The sequence below is a fragment of the Crocodylus porosus genome, unplaced genomic scaffold, assembly GCF_001723895.1.
Source record: "Crocodylus porosus isolate Cpor-Errol unplaced genomic scaffold, CroPor_comp1, whole genome shotgun sequence".
Classification (NCBI taxonomy): domain Eukaryota; kingdom Metazoa; phylum Chordata; order Crocodylia; family Crocodylidae; genus Crocodylus; species Crocodylus porosus.
In genome coordinates this window covers 99,761,749-99,782,525 of record NW_017728918.1, presented here as the reverse complement: position 1 = coordinate 99,782,525, position 20,777 = coordinate 99,761,749, and the positions used below count along the sequence as shown (strand labels likewise).

The 20,777-nt window shown below is 38.6% G+C and overlaps 1 protein-coding gene across 1 annotated transcript in view; it reads left to right on the top strand.

Annotated features, from left to right (window-relative positions):
• The first annotated feature begins 330 nt into the window (after positions 1-330).
• TRDN (triadin) overlaps positions 331-20,777 on the top strand; it is a 195,353-nt gene continuing 174,906 nt past the window's right edge. Inside the window, exon 1 of the mRNA XM_019538202.1 lies at positions 331-770. Coding sequence (XP_019393747.1) covers positions 749-770 — 22 coding nt within the window. The 5' untranslated portion in view covers positions 331-748. The remainder of the gene's footprint in view (positions 771-20,777) is intronic.

Genomic DNA, 20,777 nt, shown 5'->3' with positions numbered 1-20,777 from the left:
TAACTTGCATAAACTACATTTATGATATCCTCACATGTGTGTGAAATCTCCTTGCCAAAGAGAAGAGAAAGTACAGATATTCATGGGTGATGTGATCTGAGCTGTTTCTCAGGAACTGGGATTGAGAGTCAAAGTGGAGAAAATCACCTAAATTTACCCTCACTGTTAGTGACTGCCAGACTTCACAGGGCCCTCCCTAATCCAAATAAGGTCAGGAAGAATGTGCTAAGCATTGAGTGTGCTAAGAATAAGTTTGAGCTAGGATGGATAAGGTTACTTTGGACTCTATATTTCATATTTTCTGACTACCCCCCAAAAGAACTGTAATTATATTAGGGAAGCTGCAGGAGCTTTAAACAGTTCTTTCCAGTTCCTTTGCTTTTGGCTGCCTTTTTATGCTTTGCTGTCCCATTTGGAGCTGGATATTATTTTTATTGATAGCGTTTGTGTTTCTTAGGATATCAGAAAAAACGTGCTGAAGATTCGCTATGAGGCATGGCTATTTTTTTAGAAGCTGATACTTTAGTTTGAGCTGCAAGTGTTGCCTTGGGAAAGGTTTAGGTTGTTCTGGTAGGGGCAGGACTCTGCAGAGAAAACAAAGTTCAAAGAAGCACGAAATAAGAAGAAACAGAGTAAGAGAAGCAGAGGACCTCCCATCCTTTAATTCTTCATCTCTTCTTAGAGAAATATACGCTAAGCTGCCAGTATAACTTGACCTTTTTGCAGAGTATCTCTTACTATCGCAGTTATGGCTGAGATTACAACAGAAGGTACGGTAACCATTTTCAAATACAATTAACAGAAAAAGAGTTGTACTTTGACACTTTAATTGAGTCAGCGTGTCAGTATGATTTATTGCTTTTGGGGAACAGCAGTTTTCCTGTAGGATGTGTGTTTTGTATGAGAAATGTTTCTCCCAGTAGCCAGAGGCTCTACTAGTTAGTGAAGCTAAATCACTACATGCCTCTAAAAATAGCAACCTGAGCAACCATCGCTTAGACAGTGACACTAAAAGTGATAGAGAAGGGGAGCTTTTAGATACCAAAATGAAGAGATTGGACAAACTATAAATGGTTCAATCCTGAAGTCTTTAGGTAGACAAAAACTGAGTTTAATGCAAGTTTTGCTGATGGGAGATGCACGTGTGTTCAGAATGCTAGAGCTCAGCTCTGCAGCCCTGCAAGGGGTGCAGTAGAAGCAAAGAGATCTGTTTGCACAGAACCAGTTGCATAGTTGGGAATAAGTCTGCTAGGTTTTAATGTCGGTTAAGAGAAAACAGTACTGATCCCAAAATACTTTTTCAGGTAGAACTCCCAAAGAAGCCAGTGAGTTGTGCTTGAATAAGTACTTTATGGATAGGCTGAAAAGAATGAGAAGTAATCATATAAACCAAGAAACTTTTATCCTAAAATATTGAAGTCCATGAAATAGTCATATTTCCTGACCATTCATATTTAAATAACATCTTAGACACATAACAATATTTTATCAACTACTCTGTGACAGAAAGCTGTTTAGAATTCCACATTTTTTTTCAATTTTTAGTGGAATTTCATGCCAATCTTTTTCTGTTGTGGATCAATCCACTGTTCATCCAAGTTTAATAATGACATTAAGAAAATAGGCTTTTAAAAACCCTTCTGATCTTTTTTTCTTTCCTTCCTTCCTTCTTCCTTTCAATGGTATTTCACTGTATTTAAAGCTGCATGTTTATCTTTCATTTTTCAATTCTAATTTAGTTGTAAGAGGATTCACATTAGCACTATTAGACAATGAATCTGTTTTCTAATGGCTGCAAACTAGCAGAATGTCAACACTTGTCCTTCTTTTGTTGGACGTTTCATTATTTAAGGATCATCAAAATAAGGCTGTCCAATGGATGCGATTTTTTTTTGGGGGGTATGATCAGTAGTTGATGGTTACGTAATTTGTTCCTGGCAGCAAATACCAGTAAAACAGATGGTACATCCTAACAGCTCTAACACAAACACTGAGACCAGTTTGCTTAGATTTGGTGGAAATTCTGCTTTTTTTTGTAGCTGGTACCTGCAGATTCTATTTGACCTTAGATACATGCAGATGTTTAATGAAAGCTGTAAGCATAGAGATGAGAGCAGAATGTGTCTATATTGCTTGATGACCATTTCAGTTCTAGATCTATCCCTAATGCAGACTAGTTCAGAATTAATATCAAATGTGCAAGGCTTATTAAATATACTTATGGTAATCCTTTGCTGCTGTTTCTGGTATGTGTTAATTTAAAAGGAGAAGTTCTTTACCGTTGGTTGCTGATAGAGAAGCATAAAATATATCACATTTACAGGTGTTGATGAGCTGCAAGAATGTGTATGTGTGACAGCAGAGTCTTCAGGTGATAGATTTCAGTTCTACAGAAGTTCGACCTTCAACCGATAGGTCAATGAGGCTGTGGAAGCCATTTTTACGTGTGTGTGTGTGTGTGTGTGCGTGTGTGTGTGTGTGTGTGTGCGTGTGTGTGTGTGGAACAAGGTTATGTTGCTAACTTTTACATCCAACTCGGTAGATGGATTCAAAGTTTAATCCATGGTAGAATACTTAATTTTTAATTCGAGTCTATAGTTTCAGGGTGGTTTATCTTTCCACTTGTTGCTGCAGGTGATGGAGCCTGAAATTTCAAATCCAAACTGCAGCAAAATATTTTTTTTAAAACTAAAAGCAATTAAAATGTTTCCTGGTTTAGGGACAACCTAGCATATTATCAACTGGGAAGAAGTAAAACAGGGTCTTGCTGGCCACAAGAGGATGAATCTTATTTCTCGATGAATACCTTTTGTCTTGAATACCATTAGACTGTCAGTCACACATTATTCATATTGTCAGAAAACATCTGTATGATGTATATTAGACCCAAATTTTAGAAAGCACCATGTGGTAACCAGAGAATCTGGAGCTCCATAGATTATCATTGGAAGAGAGACCTCATGCAGTGATTCTCAACCAGGGTGCTGCAGCAACATGAGGTGTTGTGTCTTAAAGTTGCCCCAGTGTGCCACACAATATTAGCACTATTATTTTTCCATAGTAAAAAATGAGTGAAAACTAAGAGCTGACATTTTCTCAGGGGCTTGATTCTAAAAGTTTGTGAACCACTGGCCTAAATGCTGCCTTTGGCTTTTTAATTAGGGAACGATTCTCCATCTTTTGTGGGGCCTTGAGGGCACTATCTAGATAATGTTGTATGATAGTCCACTTCCAGGTAATGGCCTTTTATGTGTTAATTGTATAAGACATGTGGAGATAGCTCACCTGGTTGTTACTATAGTTTTACATCATGGTAACACCATGAAAATTAACTGGCATTAAAAATGGAGCTGAAAAGTAGAAAACCTGGCCCATAATTTGTAACCCCAGCCTCTGTATATACTACCTGCTCTTATCTTAACGAAAAATTTCTTGGCAAGATCGTGGCAACCAAATACAACTGGATAAAAATAAGCCATGACAAACTGAGTAATAAATATCTTTGTAGGAAGTCCACATAAGCCATTAGAAAACTGCCAGTGTCTAGTTTACTAATTCAACAAATGCTTAGGAGATAAATTCAATGAATCGAGTCACATGTAACTGTGGTGTTAGAAACAAAACTTAAAAATTGTATTATTAATGAATATATATTTTTAATATTGTCCCATACCTCAGTACAAATATTAACTACTTTATCCTCCCAATGCACCTGTGAGCTTAATAAATATCATTTTATTGTCACTCAAAAATTAGGAGCTGAATTGGGAACCAGCCTGCCTTGATTCTGGTGTGCTCTCTGGGTATCATAGTCTGCAACAAGAGCAAGAGAGCTCCTGCCATCAAGGTGGTAGATGAAGGAACAGACCCTTAGCAGCTCCTTGTTGCATCTTATAGCACTTTGCAGGGAGTGCTGTGAGTTGCAGCCATCCCCTGGACCCAACATGAGTTTGGTGTTGTGTCTGGGAGTTGGGTATTCCAGCTACTTGCTTCAAGCCTGCAGCCTCAGTCTCCATACCAAGACCATTCCCCCCTCCCAGCCCAGATGCTGTTTTCAGAATGAGAGGAGGGGAAGGGAGCAGAGGGAGCTCATTCTTGGGGTCTTCAGCCGATGCTAAAGGGTGGGATGGGTGGATTGGAGCACCTCACCCTGAGGTGGGCTGTCTCCAATCCACCCACCCCACCCTCCAGCACTAGGAGCACTGTAGACACAAGTTATGGAAATTGATCTGTTTTGGAGCATGTTTGTCTGAACCTTCATGTAATGGGGGTTCAGATTTTCATGGGGTTGGGCTCTTTTAAAGCAGTCTGCAGCCATGCACTGCTGTTTGGTCATGGATTCTGTAGACTACTTTCAAATTGTCGCTTCTGTCTGTGTCCTTAGTTCTGCCCCTTGAAAAGCACAAGCTAGTCTATTGATACAATGCAGGGAGGGAAATAAGTATGTGTCAACTATATGGCTGGGACGGATTGAGTAGGGACTGAACAAGACAGATATCTACACCACCTCAGTGATGATCCTGGAAGCACTGCTAAGAAATATGTCCTGTCCATTACTATTAAGTCATGGCAAAGAGATAAGCATGTCATCATCTTGTTCTTAGACTCTTCAGGGATTATTTCTATACTTTGTGACTAGAGAAGTGAGTCCAAAAGCGTTTGGTCTGTCTGTGGCACATTCAGGGCCACTATACAGTAGCTGTACTGTCTCATTTCAGAGACACAGAGCAGGAATGAGTATGAAGTATGCTTCCAAGTAGTGTTTCTAGCATGGAGTTGATTTAGTGTTAGTGATTTAGTGCTAGTGTTTCTAGCATGGAGACTGCATCACACTTCAGCATCTATGCCTCTGCCGAGAGAAGCATACTATACAATTTGTATTATTTGGGGTCGTCAAAAGAACTAACCTAGCTCAAAGTGACTTGCCTGAGCTTGTTGGTGAAAAAAAATCAGGACTCTTTTTCTGGATTTCTGCCCTGTGCTCAGTCCAATAGACAAGTCATAAAGTATTTTTGAAAAGGAAGATTTAACAAGCTCTGCACACTTTAAAATTAACATAGGTCACGACAGTGCTGACATATAAGAAATAACACCTGGGAGAGCCTGGAGTGCAGTCATAATGGTATGTGTACATGCTTTGGATGTACTGAGGTGAAAACTAAATGAAACCTTCAGGAGACATGAAGTTCCCATGCAATATAATCATATCAGTTCATAAAATAAGTTCCTAACTGTTCTCAGTTCAAGATAAATGAGTATATACATATTTTATAATATGAAAGAAGAGCATTTTTTATTCTTTTGGCTCAGATCAAGTACAGCATCAGCTTAATATATGATAGATCCTCAGTCAGGAGGCAAATATGGTATCCTGCCCTTTTGTTTAGGATGAAGTAGAACTCTCTGACTCATTAATTATGAAAAAAAATTGGCATACCTGATTCTGCTAGCTCCCTTACTAAACCCTCCCACTTTTGATAGAAACAATTAGCTTCCTTTAGAGCCCATTCAGGTAAACAGTGCTTTGAGACTAGTTAATTTGATTGCTAAGTTACATTATTTACATCTTCAAATAACAGTAACAGCAAAAGTGAAGTCATTTGTGCATTTTATAGGCATGCACCTGCACATATGAACACGATGGTTTTTCCAATATCTGGGCTGATATCTTCATTTTTGATATTTTTAATTTAAACAATTCAACATTCGTAGAAAATCTCTAAAATTCTTTAGGGGTGTGTGAATCCTAAAACTTTTGATAGTATATCTATATAGCATCAATTTCAGCATTATAACAAGTGTGGACAACCTTTTCCAGCTATGGGCTGGAATAACCCATTCCAGGTCAGCAGTAAGCATGTAATAGGACCCTGCCACTTGTTATGTGTCTCCATGGCTAGAAAAGGAAAGCTCCCATAGCCAGGTCTGTTTCCTGCAGTGGCATAGGGAGAGTGCCCAAAGAAGATGCCCCTTGCACAGTGGCGATGTGCAGGGAGTGCATGGGGGGTACATGTGCACCCCCTGAGCATGCTAGTGCATCCCCTGACAGGCCATGCTCCCTGCTTAGGTGATGGGCAGGGAGGGCAGGCAGGAGCACTGGTGCCCTCCCTGCAAGCACCGGCTGGGGAGTGGGAGCACCAGGTGAAACGCTGCTGACACTCCTGGGAGAACTGAGGCCACTTCCAGGGGTGCTGTGACCACTTCCAAGATTGGCTGTGTGGGAGATCTGCCCCCTCCCCAGTCAGCGAGATTGGTCATGGGAGGACCTCCCCCCATCCCCGGTCACTGACTGGTGGCTGGGGAAGCATGTGCCCCCCCGACTCAGGTGGCACCAGTCGCCCATGCCCTTGCACCTGAATGTTGCCAAAGCCCCACATTTGTAGGCTGGATCCAAAGGTTCCAGAGGCCAGATCCAGCCCATGGGCCATAGATTACCACTCCTGCATTATAAAATTGTTTGTGCTGTGCTTAAATTCAGAGAACCAATCCAAAACTAAAAAGAAATGTTTAAACTAGTGCTAAAAATGTAAAGCTAAGAGCTTTTTCCTGTCATATGTTGCATAGCATCTTTACTTTGTATCTTGATAGAAATATACTGAGAGTTCGTACAGACATTCAGGAGGTTAGATTGAGTTAAAAATAGCTGCCCACTCTAATTTACTTTGCACACATGTGGAACTTACACTTAGATCCCTAGTTAGGTTGATTTAAGTGCTGAACTGTACAGACGTTCCCCAAAGGATCGGCTAGCCCGATCTCAACTTAGTCCTTCTGAGAGGTGCACTAAGTTCGATTGGCCATGGTTAGATTGATTTAAATGAATATATACACTTGTAGTGAAGCTCCCAGACTGAGAAACCTATCTGTTTCAGCCCTGGGGCTGTGCTTTTCCTATGCCCCCCTGCCACCAGGCTATTTTTAGCCTCCCTGAATCTACCCCCACCTCAGCCCACAAACTGCCCCTGGTTCTGGTTTTACCAGCACTCACCAGTGCCAGGAGCCCAATCAACCTAAGTGAGGCTGGGGACTAACCCCACAGAGCCACTAGAACCCCATTCCAACCAGTCCCCGCCACAGAGCTACTAACCCCCACCCCAGATTTGCCTGCTTTTTCCATGACCCTGACATACTTTGATCAGGTGAACACCAGTAAAACTGGCACTGGGAGTAGTTTCAGGGATTGGGGCAGTTTGGCAGGATTGTGAGGTCTGGCAGGGGGTGGAGAGCCGGGAACTGGGTTTGACTGGTGGGATCAGAGAGGCTCTCTAATCTTACCCCCGACCCTGATCTTCCCAAGTTAACCTACAGACCCTGCTGTACCACTTCCAGACCCCACCAATACCTCTGTGAACCCTGCAAACCCTTCTAATCCTTCTAAGTCCTCCTGCAAATCTCACTGGTCTCCCAATTCTGTCAATCCCTAATTCTTCCTACCTCTCACCCTCCCTTGATTTACCTTAAATTGGGCTCCCAGCACGCATCTGATCACTCAGTTAGATAGGGTGGCTATTTTTAACCCAATCTAACTTCCTAGACTTCTCAGTATGATGTCTGTATGCACCCTGAGAAAATATCCAAATTCTTTTCTAAGATGCTGCCTACACAAAAGATAAGAATAGTAATAAAAAGTCCCATCATTTGGAGTTTAATTAACCTAGGTGTAGATGCCTTACAAGCTGCAAACACTTTAAAACATAATGGATGGTAATCTTGGCACTTGTAAAAGCAAAGGTAAACTCCCATGGGACTAAGTATGACAAGGTTTTCACTTCATTTGAGGGCTGTTCTAAGCGCCTCTTCTTTGTATAACAACAGCTCAAATAGCATAAAATACAATATGAAATGCTGAAACCATAAGGCACCACAGACTGGAAATGATTAAATTAAAATAATTTTAAAAATTATTTAAATTGCCAATTTAAATCATGATTTAATTCAGCAAGTAAGAAACATGGATTTAAATAACTGATTTCAATCTTGGTTTCCATTTATACTTTTTAGTTATTTTCCTTAAGAAAAGTTCATTTTCACTGTTAGCTATTTAAAGTATTTTGATTTGCAACTAGATATAGCATTTACACACAGTACTCTTTTGCTAACCAAAGGAAAAGACTATATCTATACATGATTAACTTAATCTCATATCTTAAGATCTATTTATTAATATTCTTAGTTTTTACACTTATTATACTAGAAAATAGTGAATGATGCATTTATTGATTTGACTAGGAAATAATAAGTTTTTACTTGTGCCTTGGTGTCAAGTTACACAGTGTGGAAATTAGAGCTCAACTAGAAATGCAAAAAAACAACATTCTAAAACAATTTTAAATATAAAAATGTTTTAATATGCTCTTTCTCCCCATTATTATCCAGGATATTTACACAGATTGATTAAAAAACTAACTGATTTTATTAAATAAATTATGCATTATCTGCAAATGACTGTATTGTTCTAATTTCTGTTTCCCAAGTCCAAAGAGATTTTAGAACTAATAGATATCAATTTCTTATACCTCATTTTTAGTCTTAGATTGGAAGAAGGAAACTGGTATTTGTGTGTGTGCATGCACACATGTGTGTGTGCGTGCTTTCAGTGCCCAGGTGGTTTAAGAATGTTTAATGAAATAATCGCTATACTAAGCTAGCTTAATAAAAATGAAAATTCTCTTTACATCTTCAAATGGAGCTGCCTCTGTCAAAAGCTAGTTTAGCACTTTTTTCAGCTCTTGTTTCAGGGGTTTTCCAAACGACTTTCAGCGGTTCAGTGGTTTATCTTCCTGTCATTTTTCAAGAGCAAACATGTGCGGCTTGAATATTATGTTTTACATAATGTAAAATATTTTATAGGTTATACAATTAATTTTAAACAAAATTTAATTAAATAAAAACACTTATTTATGTATGTATTCATAGACTTCCTTTATTAATGCTCCTGGTACAGCATTATTAGACTGAAGTTTATGCAGGATAGTCAGTTGAGCTTTTCTACTAGCTCTTGACTAGTCTCTTAAAACTGGAAGATATAGAGATGATTGAGCAACAGCAGGAGAGACTCGATTTTTTTTAAAGATGTTCAGATGTTTCAATCTTGGTTATCTTCATAATTATTTAAAACCAATTAAGAGTTATGGCCAATGAAATATGGATGTCCTCTGTAAAGTTTATCCTCCTTTTTGGCTGCTTTACATTGACATCCAGTTGTACATGAAGTGAACAAGTGGATCTAAATTTTGGAGTTATTTTCATCTAAAAGCTTAGCTCTCATCAGCTAATATCTTTTTCATCCATTCTTTCCTATATTCTTGCTCTGTGTCTGTTTTAAATATTTTTTTACTGGGGATCAAGATCCTTTTAAATGTGTTTAGCTCATTTGCATGAGAACACTTAGCACAAAATATTGCTTTAAATATCTCATCCTTATCCTTCCTTGAAGGCTTGAAATTCCTGTTGACTTTGACTTGAATGTGAACCTTACACATGCATCTAAGAGTGGAATTTGATAGAAAAGAGTATAATAGGAGATTCATGCTGATGCTTCCAAGTGAACTAAAACTTACATCTGAAAGTACTGTGAGGTTGATACACAACTGGCAGGATCATTGTGCTCAATTAGTAGTCATCAGTATCTAGTTGGCGAAAGGTATTAAGTGGGGTTCCCCAGTGATCTGCCCATCAGATGAGCAGGATAATTGCAAACATCTTGCAATTGGGGCAGACTAACTATATGAACAAATCCAGACTGGGAATGACTGGTTAGGCTGCAATACTGCAGAGAAGGACCTAGGGGGTACAGTAGTCCATAAATAGAACACGATCCAACAGTGTGTTCTTAGTGCAAAAAAAGCCAATAACATGCTGGGTGCACCTACACACACTGTTAATGTGAACCAATAAGCTCTGGCACATTTTGTGCTGGAGTTTATTGCTCTTGGGTGCCACATTTGCATGTGCACCCAGGACTGCAGCATGTTGAGCTAGTCAGAGCAGCCCCAGCTGGCAGGGAGTCAGTTTGCTAGCCCAGGACTGCTCCAATCTGGCTCACGATGAGGGGCTAGCTGGGGCATGAAGGTCCTCAGTGTGGGGCTAGCTGGCAGGCAGCCCCGGCACCGAAGTACCCTTGTGTCCCAGCCAGCCATATCAACGTGTACACCCGTTGTGGCACACTAAGTAATGACACCATAGAATAGTACTTGTGTTGACAATTGGTGTACTGTGCCCTAATATGGATGCACATGTAGACACTGAGAATTTACTGTGGAGCTAATTAGCTACTGAGTTATTTTAACAGGAGCATAACTTTCAAATCAAGGAAAGTGATTCTTTCACTCTGTTCAGCATTGGTGAAGCCACACTTGGGGTTTGATAACAGTCTTCAAATACCTGAAGGGCAATTATAGAGAGGATGGAGAGGGGCCAGGCCCAGAAGCAGTAGACTTAAGATGCAGTAGAGGAAATTTAGGTTGGAGACTAGGAGGAATTTTCTGAGGGTAGTTAAGCATTGAAACAGATTGCCTAGAGAAATTATTGAATCTCCATCCCTGAAAATGTTCACAAGCAGGTTCGTTGGTATCTTTTAGTCAGGGACGATGCTCCCCTGAGCAGAGCATTGGACTAGATGTCCTTGTAAGGTTCCTTCCAGCCCTACTCTCCTGTGATTTTGTTTCAAGTTTTCTGATACTTTTGAAACAAATATCCATCTGGTGTAAACCTGTAATGCTTCATTAAGGTCAGTGGAGATACAGGGTGCATCTACATGACCACTTTATTGTGGAGTAGACTAATTAGCTCCACAGTAAAGGAACACTGTTTACATGTGTGGCAGTATTAGGGTGCAGTAAATTAATTCCACCATAAGATAGTACTGTCGCGGACAGTTCTATCTTATGGCAGAGTAATTAACTGTTCTGAAATACACATGTAGATCACAACTGGGCAGGAACCAGACTCCTGGCTGCTGCCTAGCAATACAGCTCTGCAGATTCTGCACCCTCATGCCCCAACTGGCCCCGATGCTGCCCAAGACTGCTACCCAGAGTCCGGGGCTGGCTCCCCCATACACCCTTCCAGCTCATGCCTGCTCCACCCTGGCTCAAATTGCTGCTGTCCTGGGAGCACATGTAGATGCTACAAACTGCACGAGAGTTCATTGCATCACTTTAATTTGATGTGTAGGTGCACCCACCAATTTTAACCAACTAATAGTCTGGTCTTTGTTGTTGTTTTTACTCTGCTATATATTGTCCCTTAATTTAACATGAACAGTGTAATTCCTGACATCAAAAGGGCTACAGTTGCAGAAATATTGTTGGGTGAACTATGAGTAATTGGAATTTAAGAACAGATGTGAGCTGAGTCAGATCATAACCCGCAGGCAGAGTTAACTGAATGGAAGGGGATCTTCTTTCGACATGTTAACTGCTTGGCTATATAAACTGTTTCATTTAATACTATTGAACTATTTCATTTCATTTTAACATTTTTTAAAAAATTGAGTCTCTTTTAAAAAAATTGAGCCTCCAGTTTTAAAAGACTAGTCAAGAGCTAGTAGAAAAGCTCAAATGACTATCCTGCATAAACTTCAATCTAAAAATGCTGTACCAGGAGTGTTAATAATGGAAGCCTATAAATACATACATAAATTAGTGTTTTTATTTAATTACATTTTATTTAAAATTAATTGTATAACCTATAACAATATTTTACATTATGTAAAATATAATATTCACATTTACAGTCAGATTGAGCCCTGGTACAACCCAGTTCAACTCAGTGCAGTTGTTTGTGCTTCTAGTCACCCCCAGATTTGAACGTTACAAAAGAAGGGGTATCTTTGTTTAAAACATTGCCTGGGTCCGGTGACTTGCTCTGAGGTACTAGCACACTCTAACTGTACAAGTTTCTCTATGGATTGAAAGTTCTGTTTAATGCCATCTGAAGACTTCTTTTTTCAAAACAGAAAAATATGAAGTAATAGACAAACTTTCTGACTGGAAACCTCTACTTCCCATCTTCAAAGATGGTTTAAAAAAACTTTTGCAAATGTGTAATGAATAAAGACCTGCTACTCCCTGTACATGCTTATGTTCTTCCAACATCAAAAGTTTTTACATACCTTTGCCTGGAGTCAAATTGTCAAAGGCACAATGAATCTAAGCCTTTGTAGGATACTTTGGTATGTTAATGAGCTAGGTTTTTTCTTTTTTTTTTTTTATCCCACTATGTAGATTTAAGCTGTGCAAGTCAGAAGGGCTGAATCTTTTTTCAGTCATTACTAATAGTTTGCTCACAATCAACCTAACTGCCAAAGTTTTTGGTTCCAATTCCCCTCTTATTTTTTATGGATCTACTTTAAATTATATACATTTAAAAATGATGGTGTTCAACTTGAATTCATCTGTAACTTGCCACCTTTCACATACAGAACTCAATTTTGCCTTCAGGGTATGTCAGTGGAAATCCTATTGCATTCAACTAAGAATTATGCAAGCACATCTGAAGTCAGAATAATGCTTAATATTAATAGAATAACTAATAACTTAAAAAAACCCGACATTGGATAGAATGAAAGTGAATTCAAATGACATATGTTGGTAGCTCCTAAACTGAATGTTTAAAGCTATAGCCATAATGCTGTATTAGAACATATTCATTGTGTCTCTTTCACAGAGCTCTCACAGGATATTTCACACTTATTATTATTATTAATTTCAAATATTAATGAAAGTACAAAATTACACAATGAGATAAACAAAGCAAAGCCAACCCTATCCAAGCAGATATTTACTTTTGTCATATTTTAAGTAGTATTACAACTCTCATTTTGGCTTGGGGGGCAAAGGGGGAGAAAATTCCTGACCTTTTATGTTGAGACAGCTTTGTCACAACTTATTTCATGAGGTGAAAACTAGTGAAGAAATACCCTTTACTAATTGTCTTCTGAGGAGGACAGAGTGCTCGCTGCTTTAAGCAAACTAGCCATTACTGCAAAGGTCATTTTGTGTATGGAAGGCTCAAAGTAATCTTAATTTTATTCCACTCTTAGTAAAAGTTCTAATAATCCATAAATGAAATTCAGGTGTATTCTGTTTTGTGACATAGGTGGTATACAGTAACAACAAAAGAATGTGTCACTATGCAAATCATAGCTTTTTGTACTGTGACCAGATCCCCAAACTGGTATTAATACATGAGAAATATGTGTTTTCCAGCTCATAGTCCATAAGCATGTAGTAAAATGAACCCCTCACATTAGACTCTGAAATCTTCTTTCTGGGCTTAAGTGGCACTGTAATAGATGCATGAATTTTAGTGCAGCCTGAAGTTAGATACCACTTCATTGGCTTATCTCTTTCTGAATATATTTAGGGCAGTGAGGTCCTCAGACATAGAGCCTAAATATAAAGGTTAATAATATTTCTACCCTTGGTTATCCGATTCCTAAATGTAGTATTTGTCACTCAGTTAAAAAATTACAGTTTGCAACATATTGTGCCAGGGACAAAAAAGTCATAAATTACATTATTAACTTTAAAAATGTTTTCAAGAAAATAACTAAAACTAAATTAGACTCTAATTCAGGAAAACATCTCTATTTTGAAATAACAAAACGTGCTTAACTTAAAGCTCATGAAATCAGTGAGGCATAAACATATGCTTATATGTTTTCCTGAATCAGAGACTACAATTACAGTTTATATTTAATTTAAAATTTTCTGTTTGTGGTTAAACTGAATATATTTAGGGTAATTTAACTCTGGGTGCTGACACAAGTGAAGTTTTGTCATGTGATTGGCTCCCTAAAGCACTCTACGGTTGTGCCTTTACAGAAGAGCATGGTTACAAAGTGCTTTAAAAGTGCTTGCCTGCATGACAATCTGAACCCTCATTATATGAGGGTTCAGATGAAGGTATTCCAATGTGGAGCACCTTCATTAACTTCTGTCAGCATGCGCTAGGAGCAGAGCTGGGCTAAAGCAGCCCAGCCCTGCTCCCAGGTTTGCCCAGCCTGCACTGGAAAGTGAGGTGGATGGACTGGAGCCTCCCTGAGGTGGAGGGAGTCTCCAATCCACCTGCCCCACCCTCCATTGCAGGCTGGGAAAATCCCAGAGTAAGTTCCCTCCCTTCCTTTCTCCCCTTCCCATTCCAAAGACAATACTGGACCTGCAAGGGAAAGTGGGTGGTGCTAGGGGAGAGTGGCTGCAGATACACAGCTGCTTCAGACGGAAGCTTGATTTCCCCAGTATCTCCAGACCCAACAGCAAATGTCTGTTGGGACAGAGGAAATGCTGTAGCTCACGGCGCTTTCTGTGAAGTGTCATGAGTTACAGCAGGGAGCAACACATCTGTCGACACCCTCTATTGACAAAGCGGTGATGTGGATTCATTTTTTTTCTCATTAAAATTGATTAAAAGGAAGTTTCCTACTACATTATATTTGCCATGCCTTTGTTTGTTATTTTGTGTAGGCTAATGCATATCACACTGTGAAGTACTGAAGGTATGTACACATAAAGCTATAAACAGTCAGCTAATGAAGTTAATTGCACTTCTCAGTTCTTGCCCACTCATCACCATTCTGTATTCAATCTTTAAAAAATGGAAATATCATAGTGTAAAGCAGATGCTGTCAAACATATAAAAGTGATCCTAAATCCATTTTTTCTTGAATTGGCCAGGTCTACAGCCCAAGATCCAGTTCTGATAAGTACTTTGTAGAGAAAGAGTCCCTGCTCCCATGATCTTGTAATATAACCAGCACATTGTTATTAAATACTACATCATAGGTCCTAAGCCAGATAATTATTGTTATTAGGGCATTAGGACTAAAAATAATGAAAGAACCTTACCATGAACTTCTACTCAAAATTTTCCATAAATAACTTATATGCCCCTTTTGTAATTTCCCTTACTATTTTAATAAACAAATTCTGCATTTCTGTTTATTCATGACCAATGCATTTTAGGTTTGAATGTTCTATGAAAACAAAATTTCGTAGCTCACAATGTTCAAAATTTGAATTTTACCTTTGAGAACTGAGACGGCATTCTGTAATGTGCATTGTTACTATTAGTGTACATAAGGTTATTTCTGTCAGCTGACAACTTTCAAAGCTGACAACTTCCTAAAATTGTCCAAATGCAGAAAAGAGAGAATACTATTTGACTTGTAACTAAAATTTATTTTTTCATATTCACAATGATATTATTTTGTTTGATCTGCAAAGAAGGAATGAGCCTTTAAAGATCTGGGTTTTTATTATACCTTGACTTAAAGAATGTTGCCATTTATGAACAAAAAAGAGGCAGAATTTTTGTTCTAAAGAGCTTTCACTCTTCTAGTCAGAAGTGCTGGATACATCATAAACTGCAAGTTGTAATGTCAGGTTTAACCCTAAGTATCACTACAATTATTAATTTTTAAAATTTCACTGGATATAGTATTCCTCTTATGAAATATGATAAAATTTGGAGGAGGCCTCAAATTTTGAAATTGGCTTAAAATTGTTATGTTTTTAATCACCTAAATATTCTGGGCTTTTATTTGCTTTTTGGTTTTTGAGCAATAGGGGTTAATATTTTCAGATCTTCCATACGAGAATGAGAGATGGTGAATTGAATCAACTCTCTCAGCTTTTCCTAAACCACTATAAATGGAGCTAAGATGCTGTAATTCTAAACCACATTTATTCAGGTTTAAAGTTGCAGTGGTTTAGCTCTATTGTAAAAGTACAGGAATAAACAGAAGAAGTGCTTACCTTAGGTCAGGTGATATATGCTTTTGAACAGTAAGTCCTATTCTTGTCACCTGTCCAGAGTTATCTACCCATACATCTGTCCACAGAATTACTGTTTCTTTTTCCATATAAAGGTCTTCATATTTCACTGACTTTTAGGCAATAGAACAGAACATTAGCATGATATATCTAACATTATACTTCGCTTTACCTGTCAACCACAATTTTCAAATTTTCCTTTGACATAGATATAAGCAATATCAGAGGGTCTTCATGTCAACACATTGCCCAAAAGCCACATGTAGGGGAATACTGCTTTCATTTAAGAAAGCTGAGATTCTGATATGACGTAATTCAGGAAATGAAGCTTTTGGAAAGTAACTAGGTATCATGAGAGGATAAATTTGACAAAGCAGGCAATACTGCTGTTTTAAGAATCATTTAATTAGTTATGAGTGAACTTCAAAGATACATACCCAAACCTATCAAAATCTTTGAAGCCTGTTCTCACTGAAATCAAAGGGAGTTTTTTTACTTCACTGGTAACAGCAACTGCCCCTAAGTATGGAACTCTTTGCAGATCAGATTGCCAATGTTCTGTGATTTTGTCAAACTGCGATGAAAGGAGGTGAGACAGAAATTCACTCCTTCAGGTTTTATAAATCAACCCCAAATGATTAATCTTGCAGTGATTACTTAAGTCAGAAAGTGACAGTTTACTCAGTTCACACTAATAATAAGTAAAGAGATATTTTTTTCAGTCCTGCTGTATGAAGTTAATCTTAGCTCAAGCAGGAATGGTGCAGATTTACAGGTGTGGTTCTCAGTCTTACATCATGGCTTAGCTTCGTTAGTGACATTTTAATTCCTTTCGTGAGTCTCAAATATTGATGTCCTAAAAAAATCTTCTTTTTATTTCCTCCTCCTTCTTCTGCTGTTTCTTCTACTCCTTCCTGCATCTTTCTGTGATGGGCCTTTGTGTGGTTCTTTGGTTAGTACTAAATACTAAGGCCCTGACCCTGCAAACCCCATCAGTAAAGGTTATTTATAATGATGGCGAGGTTGACAATGGTGTTAAGGACATGTATATACAAAAGTGTTTCAGAAACTAATGGCTGCCCACAATGCATGTCTGTGACAAAGTGAGAAACTACACAGCAGTGGAGAATACTGATAGCAGCATTTCTAAATGTACTTATTGGTATGAATCGATGGAAGGTCTAGAAGTTAAAAAATGGCTGCACCTCTGTAATGGATGAACCTTGGGCAGGATTTCCCAGTGATGCAACTCCTGGTGCAGCATTGGTTGCCACAGGAACCAAAAAGCTTTTGACTCATTGGAATACCTATGTTGCAAAGCAGGACAACTATTTCGAGAAGTGATGTAGTCCAGTAAATGACCATTTCACACAAAAGGGTTTTATTGTGATATTTCTGTTAGTTTCTGAAACATCCTTGAACCTTCGTGGAACAGGAGCCTAAAACTTCTTCCATAATATCCAAGCCCAATTGTTTTAAAATATCAAAACTTACAAAATTGTTACCGAATGTAATTTGTCTTGTCTGTTCTGAAAAACGGAGCAACCAGAAGTTTTACTAAAGGTAGAATTTCAGGCTTAATTGCAAGTGTTCTCAGACTGAGTTATTTGAGATTTGACCTTGATCATTTTAATTCTGCCCTTTACATTTGTTAATTATTGCAAACATGAGTCTTCCTTAGTCTCAAAAGCCATTTTCTTCCCCTGAAAAAGGCAGAGCAGACAGATATGGCTTGTAGCTTGTCCTGAAGTTCAACACGTGGCTAAAGTCCAGAGTCAAAAGCATTCCACTAAGAAAAATCCACTGGAATTTTGGCGATGATACTGACATGTTCCAAGAGAACCTATTATATTTTTATCAAAAAAAAGACTCGTCAAGTAAACACAATACTAATGCTGCTGTAATATTGTTAAGCTGTGCTCTTGTTCTAAGCCTTTGCAATTAACATCTGCTTATTTATGAAAAAAATCAAAAGAAAGTGAGGCCCCAGATGGTATTGTGTAGGTTGCCTGGAACTTTCAACTGTATTGAAGCTATCTGGGCCTTTGTAACTAGAGTATGCAGCTGAATATTGTTAACAGATATAGTCCCTGACAGAACTGCAGAGAAATATGCCACACTGAAGTATTGCAAACCCACATACATCCAAAAATATTTGCATGTTTAAGAAAAAAATAGCCAGGATTTTAATATCTTATCTCACCATTTAAGATCTAGCATTATACTGACTATCCCAAAAGTCTGTGAGATCTTTAAAAATCCAGCCCTAAATACACATGCAGCAATCTATACTTTTCTCTGTCCCAAGGATGAAGAAGCTGCTCTCTTGTCATTATCCTGTACGTTTCACTTTCCTTACTCTCTCAGTTTACATGGAGAGCCTGCAGCTCCACGCACTATCTATGGTGCATACAGACGTTGCCTTTGTGCCTCCATAGCAATTTTTATTGCACCACAAGTAGAAAGCAAACAAATGTTATACTGTCCAAATTTGTGGCCCCAACAAATGGTGGTCATTGTTTCTGCAACTTTATTGCAGCAGACGTCTGTTAGCTTTATGGTTAGTTTTAAGGAACTTTATACCACAATTTTCCCTGATTACATAGATGTGCCCTAGAGATCCCCTGAAAAAAGGGAATACATTGCCCGTTGTTTCACAGGGTGACAGGTGCTGTGTGTTTTCCTAGTGAAGCAAATCATCTCTCCTGGGACACATCCTGACACAGCTGATCCACTTCACTTGGTGACATCTATTTATACTCTGTGTATTAATAGTACCCAGTCTAGACACCTAAAGGTAAGAAGGAGGCCATTTTGTTTCTGGACATAGTTCAAATCTCATTTAAAATGGTGGTGATGAGAGCCACTTTTATAAAGTCCATATGCTTCCACATGCAGAGAATAGGAAAATGGCCATTTTGCCAGCTTCAGTCCTTAGGCTTTCATAATGAATGCAATGTCCATCATGGCTGCATCATGGGCAGGTCTTGTCTTCCCAATCTCATCTCCTTCTACCACCAGGTAATTCACCACCTGGATAAGAAAGAGGAGGTTGTCATTGTATACATAGACTTCCAAAAGTCCTTTGATCTAGTATTCAGCAATGAGAAGTGCATTCATTATGAATAAGGGACAATATGGTAGCTTGGAGGCTTGTATAATGTTCCCTTGAGACAGAGGAAATAAAATCCCTAGAATTATAGATGTTATTATGAAATCACAAGAGCTGGCCACTCTGATATTGAGATTTTGCAAGTATTAAACATTGACTTTTACATTTCATTTGTAAGATAGTCCAGTAACCGAAAAGTAAGAAACCATTTTCTCCTGTGTTAATCTGTTAATATTTTTTTGGAGAGTTTAGTAAACACTTCTTTATTTTATGAGTTACTAGATGGATTTTTGTTTCATAAATATTGAAATGAAAATGCTGCTTTTATTTGTTGGGTTGCCTTAGCAAGTGCATGGATCTTGACGTGAACTGCCTGGAAGTTATTCACTGGTATATAATACAGATTTTTTTTTCTTTTGAAGGTCATTATGTATAACAGATATAACACAAACATACAATGAGGGTTTTTAGTAAGTAAGATATTTATGCAAATGCACTGATGGGAAGAGACCATCACATTTTTTCCATTATATTATAATGTTAGTTGAAGAAACATACATCCCATTATAGTGAGAATACATTTGAAGGCATTGACAGAAAACAGCCATTTTTATCTTTTGGTAAACAGTGTGACTGCTCAGGTTTCTTGCATTTTATCTCTCTAGATCTTTGAAATTCATTCGTGAAATGTATTGATTTTCACTTAGATACCTAGAGGACAGGTTTCCACATCACAACTCATGAATTGCATTAATTGGCTACCTTGTCTGCCATGTCAACAGAAAGTATAAGAACCATTTGGTTATAGAAACGGACTTTATCCTCTCACCTCTGGAAGAACTGCTTCTATAGCAAGATTGAAGTGCATTTTTAATGAAGCACAGGGAAGCGTGGACTGCCACTGATGCAGAAAGACTAATGCCAAGTCATGGAATCAGAGAAGTTAAGTTTCTCAGGTTGTATATGCTCACTGCAGTAAGCAACTTAAATAGCAAGGCCTTGAATGGCAGAGAACAGACTGGACACACTAGAAAATGAGAGAGAGGGAGAAAATTCAATGGGCAAGACCAAAGGAAGACCCTAAAAATCCTTAGATCAGAGAGTAATATGATCCAAAGCTGTTGCACTGAACAGGTTTCTGTTTGTCATAGCCAACATTCATCAGACAGTATTATCAGACAGCACATGGGTTGACAGTGGGGAGGTAGAGACAAGACAGAGGCAAAATATCTGCTTTAACTGGCATGGAACTTTATTGACTTACCTGGGAACAAACTGAGAATAACTCATACGGTACTGATCATTGTTTATTTCTTGGCAGAGCAACCTTCAGCTTCACTTCTGGCTACCAGTCTTTTCATTGGGACTTTTTATTCTCCGCACCCAACAGATGCACAGAGGCTTGCCTTATTGATGTTGTGTATATTAGGAATCCCAGGTTTCTTATAGACTTCCTTTTTCTACATTTGTTTCCAGTTACGTTTTTTTCAGGATCAGGATTTGGATCAGGAATTTGTCCTGGAAACCTACCACCTTCTAAGTGGCAATAACTTGAACCATATCTGGTAACTGTTTTGATTAGGTCTCTCAGGTGCTGTGGGAAAGGTGAAGGAAATCATTCTCCAAAGAAAGAAGAATTTCTTCCCACTTTCCAAAAGGGTGACTAGTTCACTGCTGTTGGCAGACTAGAAACGCTGATCCTACAGTAGGGTTAGGGTTTGTAGGTTGGAGGTGGCTAATCTGAGAGAGTGGGCTGAGGCTGAAGGGGTAGAGATGCAAGGGCCAGTGGGTTATTTAAACCCCACCAGACTCCTTAGGTAATTCTGCCTCTGCCTCTGCTTCTTCCTCTGAAGGTGGTGAAACTATCCTTTCTTCTCCACATGCCTGGA